Below are 24,477 nucleotides of genomic sequence, written 5' to 3'. Positions count from 1 at the left end.
TACAACTTTAATCCAACTAACAGTTTAATTATGATTCTGTATTCTTCAAGATGAAACATTAAGCTGGACTGTTCCTGACCAGCAAGAAAGAAATTATGTATCACCAGAATCTTGGTCTTTTCAGGGTATTACAAAATCCTACAGACTGGATGGCTTATAACAGCAGAATTTTATTTCTCACAGCTGTGAATACTGGAAGTCCAGGATGCACATGCCAGTCGTTCCTGTTTGTGTTCTGCTGAGCGCCTTCTGAAACTTTCTTTCTAACACTGACCCTAATTACCTCCTAAAGGCCACTCTTCCTAATACCATCATCATCTTAACCATGTTAAGGTTTCAACAGAAGAATTTTAAGGATTGCACAATCAGACCATAACAACTAGCAAACACTAGCAAATATTAGTGTAATTTACATAAGGAAAATCTTTAGACAAACTATATTTGTTACAGGAACAAGTAAGAAAAAAGATGTTTTGAGTGGCTCTCTACTTAACACAAACTGCATCGCATATGGAGGTGCTGACATTCCTGGCAGAATGTTGAGGAATATGTAAATTCAATAGCATCCTTTTATGTATAAACGGCTACATATATCAGGCAAGTTTTGATGACTTGGAAGACAATTCGTAACTCAATTCTTCCAAGATATTTTCTTTAAACTATTAAAAACAATTCCTCAGTCTCAGACACATTCCACCTAGATAAATGTTCAGGAACTTCACAGAAAAGAACCATGACCTACATTTGTGCATTTTCATTTCTTATTCTTAGATTTAACTATGTATGTATTCTGGCATCAGATTTGGCTCAAGTTGTAACACTTAGGAAGTAAAATTATGGCAAAGTGAGATGAAACACTATGAAAGTTTATTCTCCTCTCTATTTGTTAGATTTATAATGTTGAAACCAGGTGAAAGTGTATTTACTCATTGCTAAAAAAATCCTCAGGAAAATAACTATGCTTTACAAACTACCTGATGAATCCTTTCCATTAATGTGGTGTAAGCTTTAACAGTGGTAGTGGTAACTAGCCTCGCTTTTAATTCCACCTTATTACAGTTGATAACTCTGAAATAAACAGAAGGTCAAATAGAAAGATTATGGTCTAAACTCCTACTAAAATACACACAGAGGTTGCTACATAAGATAAAATACACCAATAACAAAGCGAGGAAAAACACACTCAACAACACATTTTATTATATTTCTCAGTGGTGGTTCCCGTTACCCCAGCTAAGGGATAGTTTAAGAAAAACTTACTTTATGGAAGTTATTATAAAATTAGTTTTTCATTATACATTGTAATTTAATTGCTCATAAAGTCCAAAATTATGAGTTACAATGCACATGACTTTGGCAATAAATCACATATGTTACCATAACCTTTCCTGTGTAAGAAATATCCTACTTATTTCACAATCAGAGCTATCTTATTTGAAAAATTTTCTATAAATATTAAGTAAAAACACTACCAACTTATATGTCAATACTTCAAATATAAAGATAACCAGGTTTCCTAGCCCTGAATTTTTGCAACTACTAACATTACAAATTGAAAAATGTTATTTAAACTGATGTCCTAAAACTGCAATTTGGAAATGCTTTTTCTTTTATGATGGTGGCAACATAAAATGATGAAAGTAATGTGTAAGTTATCAAGCTTAGGATGAAATACATATGGCTACGTAAATATGAAAATAGCCCCCTTTCTTGACTTTAAGTGTGGACTTCCACCTTCCTTAAATTATATCAAAAATCTTACAGAACATCTAGGTAACTCGAATATACATAAAGATTCTGTTAACATACTAGCTGGAACATGGTTTACCAAAACCTATGATGGTAAGGCAATTTATTCAAAACACCTATTAACTAGAATAAAATAGTCACAGTGGAAAAGACATTTCTTCTTCGTTTCTCTCTACTGTTTAACAGCAGGTATTATAGTCTTTCCCCCCTAAGTTCCATTATATCCAAACAATAAAATTTCACTTAAATAATTCAGCTAAATCAGTTTTTAGAGAAATATAATACTTTTAAACAATGAAAATAAATCAGCATGTCTTAACAAAATACATTCATACTAAATGATGTTTTAGTCTTCTTTTAACAGGTGATAGCCAAAATCCAAATTGTAGAACAATCCTCAGAAACCATGTTCAATTTAGATCTGTAAGTGAAAAAAAAAAACATGAAATCCACTGAAAACTAATTCTTATAATACAATAAATAGTCTACTGCATAATAAGGACCCTTTATACTATCTGCAAAATAAAGCCTTGGAATGAAAAATTTTATATACTAGGTATTTCTCAATTCCTGTCTGTTGCAGTCATTATGAACTCTCTGAGAATGTAGTGTTATGCAAATTATTCTCAATGACATTTACAATCTCCTTCTTTATTTTCATGCTGGTGACTTGAGATCTTACATTTTGAGAGTGGGAACACTGTCACATGTGGAAGTATAAGCGCCTTAAAAATTAAATGATATTAAAAATTAAATTATAAGTACCTTAAAAATTAAAAATCAGGAAAGTCTGGTCCTAAGCCAAAATATCCTCTTCATGTTCACATACACTTCTACTTCAGCTCCTACCTAGCCTTTGAACCTAACTCAGCTGTCAAAAAGTTCATGTCTGTCCTTAATGCACAATGCAATTGTTACATTAAGTTTTGGCACAGAAAATAATCACCCTACTGTCAGAGGATTAATTTAGTCGTAAGAATACTCTGGCTCATGGTCCACAAATAAGGTACATAAAGAAAATTTTAACAATATTTGCTTCTTCGTCCTTTTTTATTTCCTACTTCTAGGTATGTTTTAAAATGTATACAACTTTAAAAAAATTTTTTTAAACGTTTATTTATTATTGAGAGACAAAGAGAGAGCATGAGCAGGGGAGGAGCAGAGAGACAGGGAGACACAAAATCTGAGGCAGGCGCCAGGCTCTGAGCCATCAGCACAGAGCCCAATGTGGGGCTCGAACCCACGAACTGAGAGATCGGACGCATAACCAACTGAGCCACCCAGGTGCCCCTAAAATGTATACAACTTCCATTAAATAGTACTATATGTTTAAAAATGCATAAATACATGGTAAAAAAAAAAAAATCTGATAAAAAGCTACACTGGAGGTATGTACTCAACTTTCTTCAATTCATGGAATAATCTAAATGATTTGGAAATATATTAAAAAATAACATGGATCTGTAGCTGAATAGAAGGACTGGTCTGGTAGATCAAGTACAGAAAAATGTAAATTGTCTAATCTTGGTACTATATATAAAGGCGTTCATTTCACTTCAAAAACTTCCAACTTCTCTGAATGTCTAAAAATGCTCTTAGGGGCGCCTGGGTGGCGCAGTCGGTTAAGCGTCCGACTTCAGCCAGGTCACGATCTCGCGGTCCGTGAGTTCGAGCCCCGCATCAGGCTCTGGGCTGATGGCTCAGAGCCTGGAGCCTGTTTCCGATTCTGTGTCTCCCTCTCTCTCTGCTCCTCCCCCGTTCATGCTCTGTCTCTCTCTGTCCCAAAAATAAATAAACGTTGAAAAAAAAAAAAAATTTAAAAATGCTCTTAATAAAATAAAGGGCTTTGTTGGTGATTAAAAGATTTGGAAATCCCCGATCTAGATCAATGATTACCAACGTGACAGCAGCATCAGCATCATGTGTGGTGCTCGACTTACACTTACCAAAGACTGGCTTTGTATTTTTGAACAACTCTACTAATTGTGCTGCACAGTATTTGTCAGGAATAAATGCTCTACACATTTTTAAATTCCAAGTATTAAATCCAAGACTTAACACTAATATTTTTGGATTTGTGGTCTCTGAATTACTTTTTTATTGCAGAGGTATTAAAAAAAAAAAAAGTCTAAGCCTGATAGAAATCTAAGATATATCACCATCCCAATTATTTCATCCACACATGCCAAGAAAATCACGATGAATTTTATTTACATACAGTAACAGCAAAACAGTGAGACATTCATTACTTTTATTGCTCTAACTGCTTTATTACTAAGAGAAATAACCACGTTCCACAAAACACTGATACGTGATAAAATTGTAATCCCAATACATAAGTGGACAACAGACCTCCGGGTTGAAGTATATTGCAATTTGAATGCTTGAGCAAGCTGGCTCAAACAAGACTCTTCTTTTTACATACTAGTATTTCATCTAGGAGAAGGTACATTCTCAAAACTGCTACATTTCTTAATAGTTACCTCTCATTAAAGCAAGTTATCATCATGAAGTATCTATGTTAGAGGAAACAATATTGCTCTTTTCAGAAAGAAATGCTTCAAAGGCCTGTAAGGTTTCTCAGAGAAAAGAAATGTTTAACTAGATGGTTTCAGAACATGAACGAACATTCAAATGAAAGGAGTGATCTCAACAAGATACCGAATTTAAGTGTTCAACACTCCCAGATTAAAGGTTTCTTTGTATGTAATTCATAAATAAAAGAAATAATGAACAGAAGGTTTTATCCACTACTTACATCATCAATGTCTTCATCGTCATCTCCAATATCATCAAACTGGATTTCATCATCATCTCCAGGACCAAACGTATCTGTTTCATTGATTTTAGCTGAAGACAATAATTAATATACTTATATACATATATTCATGATGTTATTAGATAAACTGTCTATAAAAAGAAACAAGTCTGGGGCACTTGGGTGGCTCAGTTGGTTAAGCCTCTGACTCCTGATAAGAGCTTAGCTCTTGATACTGTGGTTGTGAGATGAAGCCCCAGTGGGATTTTCCAACTCCCCCTCTCTCAACACTCCCCCTGCTTACACATAAATACAGAAAAAAAAAAAAAAAAGAAAAAAAAAAGAAAGAAAAGAAAAAATAAAAAGAGAAGCAGCAGCCTGATATAAAATACAAACTATATTAGAAAAAGATTCTTTAGAAGTGGTATTTCAATTCAACCAACATTTCATTACACGAAAAATACTGCTAACTTGTGTGGAACAACCCATCACACAGAGAAAATTCACAATGAAATAAGAAGTTCAGTGCTAAGTCATTACAATGAAGGGTGTATGTGTGTACTTTTATTTTGTTCAAAACTGTAGCGTAAATAAAGCAGGCAGGTTCTAATTACACTTAGTAGTTATATATTTCCCAAGTATGCTTCAAGGAGCTTTTCTGTGTTTTATTTTTCAAGGAGTTTGAAACAGGCTAGGAGCTTACTGTCAGCATACATAAAGTTCTCCTAAGGACAGCTAGTCTCTCAACTATTAGACTTACCAAACCTGTCAAAGAGTTAATTAAATCATTTTTATCCCTAAGCAATAAGAGTTTAACACTTTTAAAATGCAAATAATTTCATCAGAAATTTCAGGCTTATGGAAAAATCTTGTGTTTTCATGATAAAATTCAATAGAGTAAAACATATAAAAGAAAATAGCTGCCAAGTGAAAACTGAGCTTAGCAAAAAGTTTGTTTTCTCTTTGATATTATGATATCAAGAGAGAGACAGAAGGTGTAATATGATCCTTTTTAGATCAAACACTGCACTTCAAACTGAAAAGTGGTATAATTATGTAAGAATCAACATACGTTTCTATATTTAGTCTTTCCTGGGATAGCTAACCCAATCAGAGAAGCAAAAAGAAAACAGAATTAGAAACAACTTTAAGGCACACCAAGCTCACCAACATTCACATAATAAAGGTCCCAGAGGAGAAGATATTGAGAAAGGGGCAGAAAACATATCGAAGAAACAACAGCTCCAAACTTCCCAAACCTGGGGAAGGATGCAGACAACCAGATACAGAAAGCCTGCAGTGTTCCAAGTAACAATTCAAAGAGACCCATCCGATAAACATAAATAAACTTTCAAATTAAAGACAAGGAGAGAGTCTAAAAGCAACAAGAGAAAAAACAAACAAACAAACAAAACACCCTGTATGTACAAGGGAATCCCCATGAAACGATCAGCAGACATTTCAGCAGAAACTGTGTGTAGGCTAGAGCGAAGCGGCACAATGTATTTACAAAGTAATGAGAGAGGAAACACAAAACAAAAGAACAACAAAAAAACTAGCAGCCAAAATATTTAACTGCAAATGCTGTCCTTCAGAATTAAGGGGAGAGTTTTCCAGAGAGGCAAAAGCTAAAGGAGTGCATCACCCATGGAGCAACCTTAAAAGAAGGGTTAAAAGGACTTCTTTAAGCTGAATGCAAGCGTACTAATTTAGTAACTGGAAAATACACGAAACTATGAATCTCACTGGCAAATGTAAATATACAGCAAAATCTAGGCTAATCTAACATAAAGGTGCTGGGCTAATCCACTTATGAAAGCTAGGATGAAAGATGTAAGACAAAATAATTAAAAACAATTATTGCTACAAAAATGTGTTCATGAATACAAAAGACACAAATTGTCACAGTACAAACGTAAAACAATGAAAAGATTAAATATACAGTATAAGATTATACAGTATATACAGTAAAAGATTAAAATATACAGTATAAAAATGAGTTCCCAGTTAGGTTGTTACCAACCCAAAACAGAAGCTTAACAAATAGTAGATAATACAAATAAAGAGATAAGGATCTAAACACGTGTAACAAAGCCATCAAATCACAAAGGAACAAAGCAAGATTGGAAGAAAGGAACAAGGTAATTCGTGGTAACAGTCAGAATACAATTAACTAAATGGCAGTTACGTACATATGTAAAACAAGTACTTTAAAAGTAAAGCACTAAGTTCTCTAATCAAAAGACATAAAATGGCTAAATGAATTTAAAACAAGAAAAAAGACTTAACTATCTGCTGCCTACAAGACACCTGTGTAACATTAAGGATGCACAGGAGTGAAAATGGAGGGAAGAAAAAAATTACATGAAAATGGAAACCAAAGAGAGCTAGGGTAGCTATACTTATTTCAGACAAAATAGACTTTAAAGTAACCTCCATTGAGTCAAGATCACCCATACAGAAAATAAGTCTATGGATTTGAACAAATTAGACCACAAGGACTTAGCAGGCATATACAAGCAGCAAAATGCACATTCTTCTCAAGTGCACGTGGAATATTCTCCAGGATAGATCTTATGACAGGCCCCATAAAAAGTGTCCATATATTTTAGAAGACTGAAATCATATCAAGCATCATTTCCAAAAGATATGGTATGAAACAAGAAAGCAGTAACAAGAAAAATTTAGGAAAATTCACAAATGTGTGGAGATTAAACATCACAAAGTGAAAAACCAATGGAAATCTAAAGAAACAAAAACAGAAATCTAAAGAAATAAAAAAAAATCTTCTGACAAATTACAGTGGATACACAACATACCAAAATTTGATGCAGCAAAAACATTCCTAATAGGGAAGTTCATAGTAATAAATACCTATACCAAGACACAGAGCCCAAGTGAACCACCTACTTTATACCTCAAGGAACTAGGGAAAAAAGGAATAAACAAAGCCCAAAGTTAGTAGAAGGAAGGAAATAACACAGATCACAGTGGACTAAAAGGAATAGAGACTACAAAGGCAATAGAAAAGCTTAGTGACAGCTAATGTTCTTAAAAAAATGAAAATGGCAAATTTAGCTACACTAACCAAGTACACTACAGAACTCAAATAAAATCAGAAACGAAGGAGACATTACAACACATACCACAGAATACAAAGGATTATGAGACTATCATGCACAATTGTAGAACAAAAGAATAGGTCAACCTAGAAGAAATGGATAAATTCCTAGAAAAGATAACCCACGAGGTTATCTGATAAAGGAACAGAAAATATGAAAACACAAATTTCAAGTAATAAGATTGACTCGGTTATTAACAATTTCTCCACAAACTAAACTCTAGGACCCATGGCTTCAACGTTGAATTCAATCCAAATTTTAGAAAATTAACACTATACCTCAATCTCTTTCAAAAAAAAAACAAAAACAAAAACTGATGAGGGAACATTTCCAATCTCATTTTCATGAGGCAAAGTCTTACTGTGACAGCAAAACTAGACAAGGACACAACAGGGAAGGAAATCACAGGCCAATATCCCTGAGGAACAGAGATGCAAAACTCCTCAACAAAATATTAACAAACCAAATTCAACGATACAATCAACGAAACATATACTATGATCAAGTGGGATTTATTCCAAGAATACAAGGATGGTTCGACATTCACAAATCAAAGCTACACTACGATAATAAAATAAAGGATAAAAATCGTGTGATCATCACAATAAATGCAGAAACATCAACATCCATTTATGAGATAAACACTCCTGACAAAGTGGTTTGCAGGAAAGACACCTCATTACGATGAAGACCATATATGACAAGCCCACACCTAACACCATAGCCCAAGGTGGAAAGCTGACAGCTATTCCTCTAAGATCTGGAAAAAAGACAAGGATGCCCACTCTCACCACTTTTAACTCTACAGACTATCAGAAATCCTGGACAAGCAATTAGACAAGAAAACAAATAATAATAAAATAATCCAAATTGGAAAGGAAAAAGTAAGGATCTCGAATTATAGATGACATTATATCATATGTATAGAGAAGCCTAATGAGTCCACCAGCAAACTTCTAGCACTAATACCTGAATCAGTAAAGTTACAAACTGTGAAATTAGTTTACCAAAATCAGCTGCGTTTCTCTCTATCCAAGGAGGAATTGGGAAAACAATCCCTTTTACAGTTACACTGAAAATAATAAAATATCTCAGAATAAATTTAAACAAGGAGATGAAAGACCTGCACTGAAAACTATAAGACACCAATGGAAAAAAAATGAGTAAGATACAAATAAATGGAAAGAGATTCCATGCTCATGAGGGTAGAAGAATTAACATTTTTAAAAATTATGTTTATTTATTTTTGTGTGTGAGAGGGAGAGAGACAGGGCGTGAGCAGGGGAGGGGCAGAGGGAGAGGGAGGCACAGATTCTGAAGCAGGCTCCAGGCTCCGAGCTGTGAGCACAGAGCTGGACACGGGGCTCAAACTCATACACACCGCGAGATCATGACCTGAGCTGCAGTCAGATGCTTAACCGACTGAGCCACCCCGGTGCCCCAAGAATGAACATTTTTACGATGTTCATACTAGTCAAGGCAATCTACCAAGTCATGTGATCCCCATCCAAATTCCAGTGGAACAACAACAGAAACAGTACAAGCCTAAAATACACACAGAACCAGAGAACCACTATGGTGATTACTTTCGAGGTTTCTCAGAAAATGAAAGGTAGTAGAACTTCCATATTCCACTTGTAAGTCTTTGGGGAAGGAGATGAACATTCAAGCTAAAGAATATATGTGCCCTAAAGCATTATTTACATTAGCTAACAAAGGGAAACACTAAGCGTCCACCAATTCATGAATGGATAAAAAAGTCTCTCTCTCTCACACACACACACACACACACACACACACACACACCCAATGAGAGAGGGCAGGCATATTATTCAGATATAAAAATGTAAGGGAATGCTGCTATTTGCAACAACATGCATGGAACCTGAGGACATTACGCTAACTGAAACAAGTCAGACAGAGAAAGACAAATACTATGTGATCTGATCTACACGTGGGTCCTAAAACAAAACCAACACAAATTCTGGTGGTGGCCAGAATCAGGGTTGGGGGAGCCAAGAATGGGTGACTGTGGTCAAACGGTACAAACTTCCACTTATTACATAAATAACTCCTGAGGATGTAATGTACTGTATCTTGACTACAGGTAATGACAAATAGTGTACCGTATCTTTGCCAGTTGACAAGGCAGAAGATCTTACAAGTTCTTATCAGAAGACAAATAAAATTTGTGACTATGTGTGTTGATGGATGTTAACTAGATTTATTATGATCACTTTCCATTGTGTACAGATATCTAATCATCAGGTTGTACAAGTTATAACGTTTATATCTCAATAAAAAAAATGCTAGTAAGTAACTCAATGAGCAACTCAACACATGGTGCTTCTACATACTGCCTGCAAGAGATTCACTTTAGGTCCAAAATACAAACAGGTAGAGAAAAACAGGCAGAAAAGGATATTCCATACAAAACGTACCAACAGACAAATGGGATGGCTATACTAACATCAGGACATTGTTAAGGAGGCAGTATTACCAAAGTGATCTACAGATTCAATGCGTCCCTGTCAAATTACCAGGGGTGTCTTTTTTACAAAAGTGCAAAGATCCATTCTAAAGTGATATGGAATCTCAAGGGACTAGAAGAGCCAAATACTGAAACAAAAACACAAAACAAAACAAAACAAAACAAAACAAAACAAAACAAAACAAGAAAACAGTTGAATGACTCACACCTCCTGACTTTAAAACTTAAAACAAAGCTACAATAATCAAAATGATGTGGTGTTGGGATGAAGACAAACATGAAGATTAATGAAAGAAAGAGCACAGAAATAATTTCTCAAACACATTTTCAAATGATTTTCCACAAAGGGTGCCGAGCCATTCGGAGGGCAAAAATCTGCCCCTGCACCAAAAGATGCTGAGGAACTAATACCCACACTAAACAAAAAAGAAGAAGAAGAAGAAACGGAAACAAGAATGAAGCTGGACATTTAACACCAAACGCAATAATTAACTCAGAATAGCTGAAAGTTCAAGTAACATCAGGAAGAAGACAAGGATGTCCACTCTCACCACTTATCAATGATTAGTGTTAACGCCCGGCCACAGAAATCAGACAAGAAAAAGACACGAGAGGCATCCACACTGGAAGAGAAGAAATTAAACTGTCACTGTTTGCAGATGACAGGTCCTATACATAGAAAATCCTACAGACTCGACCCAAAAAATAAATAAGTAAATAGTATAAGTAATAAACTAATTAGGGAAAGTGGCAGGATACGAAATTAATACGCACATACCAGTAGTGAGTCTTTACAGTAATACGAAGTAGCAGAAAGAGAAATTAAGGAAGTAACCCCATTTACAATCTTACCCAAAAAATAACTAAGCAAATAACCCTGTGAATAAACTTAACCTTGCAGGGTAAAACGTCTCTACTTGAAAAACTGTCAAGCACTGATGTAATAAACTGACGATGACACAAACTGAATGGAAAGACATTCCCAAAGACATTCCATATTCCTGGACTGGAAGACATTCATGCTAAAATGCCCATATTGCCCAAAACAATCTACACATTGAGTGCAATCCCATCCAACTACCAACAGTAGCCCTCACAGAACTAAAACAAATAATACCAAAATTGGTAGGAAACCCCAAAAGACCCTGAACAGACAAAAAAAAAAAAAAAAAAATCCTAATAAATATTCATGTAGAAACAGGAGGCATCCCAATACCAGATTTCAGGATATAGTACAAGGCTGAAGTATTTAAAATATTTGGTACTGGCTCAAAACACACACACACACACACACGCACGCACGCATGCATGCACGCACACGCACAGATGAATAGGACAGAACAGAAACCCCAGAAATAGACCCACAACTATACAGCCAACCAATCTTCCACAAAGCAGGAAAGAATATTCAGGGGGGAAAAGAAAAACAAATGGCTCTGGGAAATCTGCACAGCAACGTGCAGAAGGATGAACCTGGACCATTTTCTTCACCATACACAAAAATCAATTGAAACTGGACTGAGTAAGTGTGAGACCTGAAAGCATAACACTCCTAACAAGAGGACCCAGGCAGAAATGTCTCTGACATCCGCCATAGCAACACTGCCTCGATGTCTCCTGAGGCAAGGAAAACATCAGCAAAACAAACTACTGACATAATGACAAAATACAAGCTTCTGCACAGCGAAGGAACAGGAGACAATCTACTGGATGGGAGAAGATGTGGGCAAATGACAGATCTGATAACGGGTTAATACCTGAAATATATAAAGAACTGATACAACTTGGGCGAACACAGCTTTCCTGAGGTCGACTCCTAGGAACACCCAGGAAATCGACCTGCAGAGTGTGTGTGGAGTGGCAGAACCATCTCCAGAGTCAGAGGGAGACAACATGGGAGGTGCGAGGTGCGTGGAAGTGAACTGGGTGACAGAGAAATGGTGATGCCATGGAGGGAGGGAACCCTTTCCACAGAGAGACGAAACGAAGAGAAAAAGAGGGGCGCTGAGTTCGCAAAAGAGGAAACCCTCTCTGACCATGGGACTGGGGGGCAAAAAATACACAAAAAGGGCCACGGGTGTTTCTTTGTTTGTTTGCTGTTTGTTTTGTTTTGTTTTGTTTTGTTTTTCAAACAGCATTTGGAACTCAAACTCAGGTTTTGGAAGGGTGTGACTTTCTCAGGAGCAGAGCTGTGGCTTCCTGGGGAAGAGAGAAATGGTCCCAGGGTACATAGCATGGTATAGAGATACCCGGGGTGCATTGGGAGAGAACATTCCTCTTCCTGGAGTACTTTTGGAACAGGGTATATTACTATCTCCAGGACGAAAGACCCTGCCAAGCCCCAGCACAAAGCCGTCCGTCAGCAGGGGACAGAGGCGCATCCAGAGGGAATATAACTTTTGCCGCTTTTAGCAATGCTACACCATAGATTCCGCACACTGTGCAGGCGGGGGACTGATTATCAGGGGCAGGATTTCAGACAGTGTGGAGAGGCTCTAATCTACAGGAGGGAGTGGGGACCCATGTGAGACCAGGTCCATGAAGGCTTTGGGTTCTGAATCCCAGCCACACCCCCCCAAAAAAAACCCAAAAAACAAAACAACAAAAAAAACCACACACACACAGAAGAGTTGTGGCACACTGTGAACAGACTGCCCTCGCTCTTCTGTTAGGACTATTTGAAGAGCAGGGAGTGGAAGATCCCCTGTCCATGAGGCAAGAGATTAGAGTGGTGCCATTGCCTGCCAGAACACAAACAGGGTCAGACTTTAGAGAGCAGCACAGCAGCCCCCAGCGGAGGAGGGACCCGCTTAATGCAAAGCCTGCTGCTCCCTGCCTGTCAACTGAGAGGCAAGACTGATGCTGAGCGAGGCAGCAGGCTGGTCTTCCAGAAGACCAGCACCGACCAGCACCCCACAAGCACCAAGTGTACTGAAAATCAAGTGTCCAAATGACACCCACAGTTCTGGTGGAAATAAGACCAGGCTTGCTTATTCATTTTATTTTACTTTTTTCATTTAAACTCAGGTTCACAGTCTCTTGTTTATTTTTCATTTATTTTTCGCGTTTTGGGTCAGGCTTTTTTTTTTTTCTTTCTTCTCTTCACTTTCTCAGTCTTCTTTTGCCTTTTCTTATTGTACTGAAATATTGGGACAGTCATGTGAAAACAAATGATAAGCCATATCACATACACTTCGCATACAAGGCACTTAAGTTTACTCACCATATAGAAAACTCCTGTAGAGGCCAATGGCAGGACGCCCCGAGATGGGCCACTTTGGCACAAAGATTATTTCCAGTTAAAAACAGTCACAACCGAATAGACTCAGCAAAAGTTTGTTGTTGCTTTTTTTTAAATTTTTTTAAATGGTTTTTTTCTTTTGAGAGAGAGAGAGAGAGAGAGACAGAGACAGAGAGAGAGAGAGAGAGAGACACAGAGAGACAGAGAGAGAGAGAGAGAGAGAGAGGCATGAGCTCGCGAGGGACAGAGAGAGGCAGACACAGAATCCAAAGCAGGCTCCAGGCTCTGAGCTGTCAACGCAGAGCTTGACGTGGGGTTCAGGCTCACAACTGTGAGATCGTGACCCGAGCTGAAGTCAGTGGCTTAAGCAACTGAGCCACCCAGGCGTCCCAACTCAGCAAAAGTTTTTGACCCTCTTGTCTCCCTCAGCTGACTCAATACAACTTAGATGGAGGAGCTGCTCCTGGAAGGAGCAATCTGCACAGATAACTACATTATGATAAGAACGAGGGGTGGAAGACAGGGATTGAAGCAGGTAAAACAAGGAGGAACTCAGCAAAGCCTTTTTGTTAAAATTCCTATGCCCCACTGTCTGCAAACACTTTATCTACTCTCTATCTTTTTCCTGTGATTTGCACACCTTCCCTTTGAAAGCCCAGACTCCTACCTGCTTCTCCTTAGTGCAGAATGATGTGTGTCACATATATCCAGTCTTTCAATTGTGTGTTGGTGTGGAGTCCCCATGTATATGAAATTGAATTTGATGTTTTTTCCTGTTACTCTCCTCGTATCAATTTGATTCACAGTGCAGCTAGAAGGATCTGGAAGGGGACACGGAATTCCTTCCTCCCCAACGATGTTATGGAACTTCACTCAAACAGAAAAGAAAAGAAAAAAAAAAAAAACCCACCCTAGAGGAGCTAAGACGGAGGTGTGGTAGGAGGACCCTAGGCTTGCTTTGTCCCTCGAACACAGCTAGATAACCATCAAATCATTCTGAGTACCCACGAAAATGACCTGAGGACTGACAGAAACAAACTCCACAAGTAGAGAGAGACAAGAGGCCACACGAAGAAAGGTAAGAAGTGCAGAGACATGGTTTGGGAGAGAAACAGATTGCAGGTGCTGCAGAGTGCAGAGAACCCTAGTCACAAAGTAGGGTGAGAATGAGGCACACTCAGGGGAAGACACAAGAACATTTCCCCAAAGGCACTCACTCCACAACGAGAGGGGGTGAATTTTGTGAGCTTTTGTAAACAGTGGGGTTCAAAGCCTGGAGTTTCACAGGTCCCCAGGATAGCTGGGATGGAGACCTGAGGACGGTGCCCTACTCCTGGAGAGAAGACAGGCAAACAACTTCTGGGCAGATGGCATGTTCTAAGGATCACCTCAGTGGGCAGGGAGAGACTGCTGGTTTGTTCTGGAACACATCTGTGAGGCGTGGCATTGCCTCCGTGGAGACAGAGGAGCTGGTGGGCACCATTTCCTCTGCTCCTGAGAGGAGGTGCAGAGACACATCCTGAGGGCAGCTAACCACAACACTGCATAGCAGGCTTGCTCCAAATCCCACACCCTTGTGCTCTGGTGTGACTGCCCTTCTGTACCAAACCTGCATCTGTCGCAGCACAGCGAGAACCTTTCCCAGAGGACCGGTGCCAATCTCCCCAACACCAGGACCCTGAAGTTTGGAAGTTTAGAAGTCAGCAGAGCTGGCTGGGGTAAACCCCAAATGCACTGTGCTCCTCTGGGCCGGCAAGTAACCCGGAATAGACAGAAAACAGCAATCTGAAAGACACCTAGACACATGAGGGGAAATTATTCACTCTTCTTGGGGGGGACTTCCCCGAGAGCATAAGCATGAACTCCTCTCTCCAGAAACCACGGACCTGGCTAGGTCCCATTTCTGTCCCCCCGCCCCCACCATAAGCCACTTCAGTAAATAGCACAGTGCCCACACAGTGGATGCCTGACCTGCTAACACCGAGTCCTGCCCCCCTGCACTCTGCTGGCACCGCTTCTGTGCATAGGAGCCAGTGCAGGGGGCCCCTCCCCCAGAAGACCAGCACACATCCCCCACACCCCACGTGTACCGACCATTGAGTTGTGCAGGACTTCAGTTCTAGTGGAACTAGCATCAGGTCTCTTTTACCATGCCTGCTTAAAAACTTACCCCACTCTGGCCAAGGACCCAACACTGACACTGCAGGTAAAGACAGCATCTGCAGATGACTGGCCTGAGGGATAGAGCAGCCACAGCAGAGCAGCAGAGCACACGAAGCATACACCACAGACATTCCCTGAGGCATGAAGTCCTGCACATTATATGACTGGTTCTTCATAAAGCCTGTAGTCTCAGGAACAGGAAACATATCAGGCTTTTCTAACACAGAGAAGAAGACTGAGACCTAGACAAAGTGCCAAGAAGAAGGAATTCATCCCCAAAGAAACAACAAGATAAGGTCGCAGCCAGAGATCGAACCCAAGCAGATGTAAGTAACATGCCTGGTGGAGAATTTAAAGCAACAACCGTAAGGATACTGGCTGGACTTGAGAGAACAATGGAAGACATCAGGGGCGCCTGGGTGGCTTAGTCGGTTAAACGTCCAACTTCGGCTCACGTGATGATCTCGTGCTCTGTGAGTTCCAGCCCGATGTCGGGCTCTGTGCTGACAGCTCAGAGTGTGGAGCCTGCTTTGGACTCTGTGTCTCCCTCTCTCTCTGCCCCTCCCTTGATCATGCGCGCGCTCTCTCTCTCTCTCTCTCTCTCTCTCTCTCTGTCATAAAGAAGCAAATAAGTAAGTAACTATATAAATAAACAAACAAACATTTACAATTTTTTTAGAAATTTTAGTAGAAGGGAGGAGGACATCAGGGAGGACACCTTGATGAAACAGTTATAACACAATCATTCAGAAATGAAAAAATAAAATAACAGCTTCATAACAGGCTAGATGGAAGGACCACAAGGCCGGAAGAAGCAGAGGAATGAACAAGTGATACAGAAGATAGACTTATGGAAAATAATGAAGGTGACAGAGGAGAGAGAGAAAGAAGAATTGCGGTGATAGAGTTAGGGAACTCAGTGACTCCATCAAATGTAATAACGTTCATATACTAGGAGTCCCAGAAGAAGAGAGGAAACAGAGGAGAGAACCTTTATTTGAGGAAACAACACATCACATTCAGTGACAGGGAAAAAGACAGCGCGTCCACGACAGAACTCCCATCAAAATTAACAAAAGTAGGACAACACCAAGACGTACTGTAATTAGAGATACAACAAAATAGGGACAGAGAAAAAGCGTTAAAATCAGCAAGACAGGGGTGCCTGGGTGAGTTAGTCCGTAGAGCGTCCAACTTTGATTTTGGCCCAGCTCATGATCCCCGTGCTGCCTGGCCTCACTATTCTGTGAGGGGCTGCCTGAACAGCAGGGGATGTGAAGAGTCCCCAGTGGAGGGATGAGAGGTTGCAGTGGCGCCATTTCCCCTCCAGCACCAACACGGTGGGATGTCAGAGAGCAGTACTGCCACTGCCAGTGGAGGCAGGACCCGCGGACACCCCACCCTGTCCATCCGTGCCTGGCAACTACTTATTTACTGGGGAAGGAAACAGGCATTCAAGTCCAAAAGGCACAGAGAACTCCCCTCAGAATCAACAAAAGCAGGTCAACACCATGACATATCATAGGGAAACTTGCAAAATATAAGGATAAAGAGAGCATTCTGGCAGAGAGGAGTTAAGATGGCAGGGCAGCATGGAGACCCTGAGTTTGTCTCATCCCTGAAATGCAGGTAGATCAGCATCAAACCATTGTAAACACCTGGGAAAATTGGTCTGAGGATTAATGAAACAATCTGCATACCTTGAGCCTCAGAACTTGGCAGGTCTGTGGTGCAAAGAAGCAAACCGGGGTAGAGAAAAGCCATGGAGGGCAGGGAGCCATTTTTGCAGAGAGAGAGCAGAGAGGGAAAGAGAAAGGGGGAGAGGGTGGGACATCGGGAGCGTGCAAGAGAACTCTCCCTGAAAGTAGCTGGAGAGAGAGAGAGAGAGAGAGAGAGAGAAAGGGTGAAAACACTCAAAGGGGACTGGACAAGAAATCTGTTCCCTATCACCACTGATGGGGGGAAAGGAGAGCATTTCAATAGCACAGGATTCTGTTAACAGTGGAGCACGAGTCTGAAGTTTCAGAGCTCAGTACCTGGTGGTGCTCGGGTGCCAAAGTAGGGAGAATCTCCCAGGAGCAGGCAGCGTGGCCTGCGGGGTCCACGTGCCACATGGGGAGCAGCAATTTCCCTGCGTGGAGAGAATCTGGTAGAGGCCATACGGCCTCCCCACGGGAAAAGACCCCACAGGCCCAGGAGAGCTGCCTCGTTTGCTGGTATTGAGACAAAGACCCCAGAGTGCGGAGAAACCTGGCCCCAGCTGCGTGCTGTGATCTGAACCTTGGAGGGTGTGCTCGCGCACAACTGTTTTCTGGGACAAGTCGTCACCTGTCCATCGCTCCCAGATAACTGGCGTGTGTCCAATCCGGGGAAATCTCTGAAGCCTGGGGTTCTGAGACACAGTCCCATCGGAGATACAACTCTGGAGGGAAGTGCTGCCTGGCCGGCGGACAGCCTGGACACAGACAGTGTGGAGGCAGGGAGTGGACAGAGGCCTGAGACAAAGGAGGGGTGCTTGCTCACGTGAGGGTACAAAATTCCCATTCCAGAGACTGGAGAGCTGAGTGAAGTCATTTTCTTCTCTAGCGTGCGCCCCCTCACACACACACACTGATCAACGCTAGTGAGCTAAGCAGCGCCACCAAGCGGAAAACAAAGTCCACCCCCGCCCCGAGCCTGACCAACCTGTGTCCTCCAGACACATCTCCCAGAAGACCACAACAAATCCCTCCACCTGTCAAGTCTGTGGACTATAGCCTACTGCAAAATTTCAGTTCTAGGGAAAAGTGGAGGCAACCCCACTCGGATTTCATTCCGTACGCTTCTTCATCTGTTCATTCTCTTTGCTTCTGTTTTTCTGATGTGTTCGGTTCTCTTTTGTTATGTTGGTTCTTTTTTCTTGCACACAGAAGGAACAGTTTTGTTTTGTTTTTTTTAATTTTTTGAAGTTTAAAAAATTTATTTTGTTTTCTTTAACGGTTTTATTCTACTTTACTATTTAAATTCTTTTTAATGTGTTCATTTTTAAAGCTCTTTTTCCTTTCTCTTTAGTCCCTTTTCTATCAAGCATCTCTTAACATGCAGACAGATGCATACCTAGGATCTAGCTTCCTTTAAATGATATTTTTGTTTTGTTTTTAATATTTTACTTTTAACTCTTTAAGTTATTAATTTATTTCTCCCTCCAACATGACAAGATGGAGGAATTCACCCAAAATGAAACGAGAAGAAATGACACCTAAGATGTAATCAACACAGACACACGTAAGATGTCTGAGCTAGAATTCAAAACCACAATTATAAGACTACTAGCTGGGGTTGCAAACAGCACAGAAGACACCAGAGGAACACTTTCTGCAGAGATAAAAGAACTAAAAGCTAACCAGGCCAAAATAAAAAATCCGATACCGAGATGCAATCAGGAATGGCTGTCATGACGGCAAGGATGGAGAAAGCAAGAGCAGCAATTCAGTGATACAGACCGTAAGATTATGGAAAATAATGGAGCAGCAAAAGAGGTAGGAAACAAATGCAAAAGATCACGATACAAGACTTAGGTGACTCAACAACTTGTTAAAGAGGAATGACATTCATATCCTACAAGTTCAAGAGGAGGAATAGAGAAAACAAGGGGCAGAAGGTTTATGTGAGCAAATTACAGCAGACAACTTTCCTAATCCGGGGAAGGGCACAGACATCAAAGTCAAGGAGCACAGAGAACTCCCATTAGATTCAACGCAAAATAACCAACTCCAAGGCATATCATAGCCAAATTCACAAAACACACAGACAAGGAAAGAATAATGGAAACAGCAGTGACAAAAAGAGTTCTTCACCTACACGAGGAAGCAGGCCAGGATTACAGCATATCTGTCCACAGGAACTTGGCCAGCTACAAAGGAGAGGCAGGATACATTCACCGTGCTGAATCAGAAAACTCACGCAACCAAGAATGCTTTATCCAGAACTGCTGTCATTCAGAATGGAAGCAGGGATAGAGTATTCCGGACAAGCCAAAACTAAAGGAATTTGTGGCCACTAAACGGGCCCTGCAAGGAGTCTCTAGGAGGACTCTGTGAGTGCAGAAAGAAACAAAACAGAACAGAACAGAATGTAAAAGAAAACCAACCAACCAACCAACCAACCAACCAACCAACCAACCAACCAACCACAAAACAGATCAAAAGCAACCAAAACCTAGAAAGGGCAAGAGAATTCACCAAAAAGACCACCTCCACAATGGCACTAAATTCATGTCTAAAGGTAATGGACCCAATGCTGCAATCAAAAGGTTAAGGTAACCACTCTAAAGGTAAATGGACCCAATGCTCCAATCAAAAGACCTAGGGCATCAGAACGGATTTCAAAACAAGGTCCATCCAAATGCTGCCTACACAACACTCATTTTAGACTAAAGACACTTGCAGATTGACAATGAGGGGATAGAGAACCACCTATCATGCTACTGGACATCAACAGAATGCTGGAGTGGCCACACCTGTATCAGACAAACTAATCAGACCAAATAATTAAGGGGTCTACCCATCAAGAAGATCCAGCAATCGTAAATAGTTACGTCTCCAAGTGGGACCACTCAAACATATAAGCCAATTAAGAACAAACAAAGAAAATCATTGACACTAATACCATAACTGTAGGGGACTTAAATACCCCACTACAACAACGGACAGATCATCTAAACACAAAATCAGCAAGGATACAATGGCTTTGAATGACAGGCTGGACCAGATGGACTTAGCAGATACATTCAGAACATTTCATCCTAAAGCAGAAGAATACACATTCTTCTTGAGTGCACCTGGAACATTCTCCAGAATAGATCACATACTGGGTCTCAAGTCAGCCCTCAACATGTGCCAAAAAGATCGAGCTCATACCATCCATACTTTCAGACCACAAGGCTATGAAACTTGTAATCAACCACAAGAAAAAAGTTGGACAGCCCTCAGAAAGATGGAGGTTAAAGTATATCCTACTAAAGAATAAATGGGCTAACCAAGAAATTTACGAAACGATAAAGAAATACAGGGAAGCCAATGAAAATGAAAACACGGCAGCCCAAAGCCTTTGGGAGGCAGCAAAGGCAGACCTGAGAGGTTTGCAAATCAGGCATATCTCGAGAAGCAAGAAAGTCCCCAAATACACAATCAAAACTTGGCCCCGAGGGCGCTGGAAAAAAAGAACGGTGAATAAAGCCCAAAACCAGAGGAAGAAGGCAAATAATACAGATTAGAGCACAAATCAATGATATCGACTGATCAACGGACCAGTAGAACAGATCAACGAAACTAGGAGCTGGTTCTCTCAAAGAATTAACAAAACTAATAAACCCTAGACAAAAATAAAAAATAAAAAGGAAAGGACTCAAAAAATAAAATCAGGAATAAAATAAGAGAGATGACCATCAGTACTTCAGAAACAATGATAAGAGAATATTATGAGCAGTGATATGCCAACAAATTGGGCAATCTGGAAAAAATGGACAGACTCCTAGAAACATGGAAACTACCAAAACTGAAACCAAAGATATAGACAATCTGAACAGACCCATAACCAGTAAGGAAACTGAATCGTAGTCAAAACTCTCACAACGAAAACATTCCAGGGCCGGATGGCTTCCCAGAGGAATTCTACCAAACAGTTAAAGAAGAGTTAATACCTCTTCTTTCAAAGCTGTTCCAAAAAAGTAGGAACGGAAGGAAAACTTCCCAATTCATTCCATGAGGCCAGCATTCCCCTGAAAAATGCCGTTTCGAAGGTGCAGATGCACCCAAATGTTTATAGCAGCAGCACTCTCAACAACTGCCTATCTAGGGAAAGAGCCCAGCTGTCTCTCGACTGATGAATGGATAAAGAAGAGGTAGTGTATTCATGCAATGGAATATTACTTGGCAATCAAAAAGAATGAAATCCTGCCATTTCCAACAACATGGATGGAAGTGGAGTGTATTACGCCGAGCGAAATAAGTCAGTCAGAGACAGACAAATACCACACAACTTCACTCATATGTGGAATCCAAGAAACAAAACAGATGGACGTAGTGGAAGGCAAGGAAAAAGAAGGTAAAAACACAAGGGGGACACATAAGAGACTCTTAAATACACAGAAGCAACTAAGGATTACTCGAGGGAGGAGCACGGGGGGATGCGCTAAACGCGTGATGGACATTAAGGAGGACACTTGTTGGGATGAGTACACCTGGGTGTTACAGAGAAGTGATGGATCCCTAAATTGTGCTCCTGAATCCATTGTGACCCTCTATGTAACTTGACTTTAAATAAAAGTTAAAAAAAAAAAAAAAAAAAAGAGAGACAACAAATTCTGAAAACAGCTAGGGATGAAAAAGGTCCTTAACCTACAAGGCTTGAAGTTAGCAGCAGACCTGTCCTCAGAAACTTGGCAGCTCTGAGGAGAGTAACAGGAAATACTCACTGTGCTGAATGGGAAAAATGTGCAACCGAGAATTCTTTATCGAGCACCAGCAAGGCTGTCACTCAGAATAGAAGGAGGGTTAAAGACTTTCCCAGACAGACAAAAACTAAAGCAGTTCGTGACCCCCTACGCTACCAGGCAGAAAATTTTTAAGGGGGCCCCCTGAGTGGGAGATTAAAAAAAAGAAGATAAAAGTCCTGAGCAACAAACACGGCGAAGGACCAGGTCACCTGAAACACCAACTCTACAGGTTAACACGATGGCACTAAAATCATATCTTTCGACAATCATTTTGAATACAAACGGACTAAATGCTCCATTCAAAAGGCACAGGGTATCAGAAGGGCTAAGAACCGATACAACTCAACACCAACCCTCCCCCCGCAATTATGCAATCAAAAATGGGCAGAGTGCTTGTTCAGATTTTCTTTTTTCCCCAAAAACACATGCAGATGGCCAACAGACACATGAGAAGACGTTCAAACTCACTCATCTTCAAGGAAGTGAAAATCAACACAATGAGATTAGGGGCTGATACGTGTCCAAAAGGCTGAAATCCAAAACATAAGAAACGACACGTGTTGGTCAGAACATGGAGGAAAAGAACACTCTTGCAGTGCTGGTGGGAATCCAAACTGGTACAGTCATACTCTTTGGAAAGAGTATGGAGCTTCCTCAAACACATTAAAAACAGGATTACCATGTGAGTTGGTCATCCCACGACCTTTTGGAGGTATTTACCGCCACAGAAAGAAAATGAAACCTTAATTCGAAAAGATACATGTCCCGATGTTTATGGCCACACTGTTTATGAGAGCAGCCTAAGACAAATGGATAAGAAAAACATGCACCTGCACAATGGAAAATTACAGAAAAGGAAGAAAGAAAATGAAACCTTAAGTCGAAAAGATACATGTCCCGATGTTTATGGCCACATAATTTATGAGAGCAACCTAAGACAAATGGATAAGGAAAACATGCACCTGCACAATGGAAAATTACAGAAAAGGAAGAGATCACGCCATCTGCAACAACATGGTAGGACCTGGAGGGTGTACTGCTAATTGACAAGAAGTCAGACTGAGAAAGGCAAATAGAAACGATTTCACTCCTAAGGGGAATCAAAAATAAAACAATGAAATAAGCAAAGAAAAAGCAGAATCAGACCCATACACAGAGAAGAAACTGATGGTTGCCAGAGGGGAGGAAGCGGCAGAATGGACAAGACGGGTGGAAGGGAGAGGGAGATACAGGCCTCCAGTTATGGAACGAGTCAGTCTCAAGAATCAAAGGCACAGTATTCGGAGCACAGTCAATGATGTAACAGCGATGTAATGGGACAGATGGAGCTAGTGATGTTGTAATAGCGATGTAATGGGATCCTGGCAGGAGGTAACCTGGCACGCTTGTGGTGAGCATAACCTGATGTATAAATGTGTCAAATTCGCTATGTTGTACACCTGAATCCCGTGTTGCAACCACACACAAATTTTGAGAAAGAAAGAAGGAAAGGAGGCAGGGAGGCAGGGAGGGAGGGAGGGAGGGAGGCAGGCAGGCAGGCAGGCAGGCAGGCAGGCAGGCAGGAAGGAAGGAAGGAGAGAGAGAGAGAAAAGAAAAAAATGAAAGAAGAACAGAAAAAAAAAAGAAGAGAAAAGAGAAGAGAAGAAAAGCCAAGCCAAGCCAAGCCAAGCCAAGCAAAGCAAAGAGAAGAAAAGAAAAAGAAAACCAAGGCAAGTATTTGGAAAAATCTTAAAACCTATATCCCAAATATCTCTTGGGGGGGAAAAAAAATGGATCCCGATTTACATGTCAGACCTAAACCTGTAAATGTCTTAGAAGAAAACTTGGGGAAATGCTTCATGCCATTGCATTTGCCAGGGATTCTTGGACTGACACCAAAAGCACAGAAGGGGAAAAAAAAAAAAAATTAGCTTGACTTCATGAAAATTGAATATGTTGTGCATCAGAGAATACCATTAAGGGAGTGAAAAGGCAAGTGATAGAACAGAAGAAAGTATGGTGAAATTACGTACCATAAGATATTAACATCCACAACTTATAGGCAGTTCCTAAAGCACAAGAACAAAATAACAACCCAATTTAAAGATGGGCAAAAGACCTGAATCGACATGTCTCCAGAGCTGACCAACACATCGCCAATAAGCACATAAGAGATGCACACTATCACTAATCATTACAGAAAGCAAACAAAACCACAGAGTAAGACACCATCTCACACCATTACGATGGCTCTTATTAAACAAACAGAAAACAACAAATATTGGCAAGGCTGTGGCCTAATGGGATCTATTCTGGAGAACGTTCCTTGAGCACTTGAAAGAAGGTGTGTTCTGCTGCTTTGGGATGGAATGTTCTGTATATAGCTTTTAAGTCTGCCTGTTCTATTGTGTTGTTTAAGGTCAATATTCCCTTACTGATTTTCTGTCTGGATGATTGGTCCATCGATGTAAATAGGGTATGAAAGCCCCCTACTGTCAT

At 40.4% G+C, this 24,477-nt stretch overlaps 1 protein-coding gene across 6 annotated transcripts in view; it reads right to left on the bottom strand.

Moving 5' to 3' along the window:
- LOC147571165 (putative gamma-taxilin 2) overlaps positions 1–24,477 on the bottom strand; it is a 353,593-nt gene that overhangs the window by 307,788 nt on the left and 21,328 nt on the right. For 3 of the 6 annotated variants that reach the window (XM_086696573.1, XM_086696574.1, XM_086696572.1), the window contains 2 exons: positions 4,508–4,599; positions 1,179–2,170 (listed from right to left, as the gene is read on the bottom strand). The exons of the other annotated variants lie outside the window; for them this stretch is intronic. In XM_086696573.1, coding sequence (XP_086552699.1) covers positions 2,107–2,170; positions 4,508–4,599 — 156 coding nt within the window. In that variant the 3' untranslated portion in view covers positions 1,179–2,106. Of the gene's footprint in view, positions 1–1,178; positions 2,171–4,507; positions 4,600–24,477 lie in introns of those variants that run through there. 6 annotated transcript variants of the gene reach the window in all.

The sequence above is a fragment of the Puma concolor genome, unplaced genomic scaffold, assembly GCF_028749965.1.
Source record: "Puma concolor isolate L17-30 unplaced genomic scaffold, mPumCon1.1.hap2 unalloc_scaffold_5, whole genome shotgun sequence".
Taxonomy (NCBI): Eukaryota; Metazoa; Chordata; class Mammalia; order Carnivora; family Felidae; genus Puma; species Puma concolor.
The sequence above is the reverse complement of the archived record's forward strand: the minus strand, read 5'-3'. Positions and strand labels throughout refer to the sequence as shown.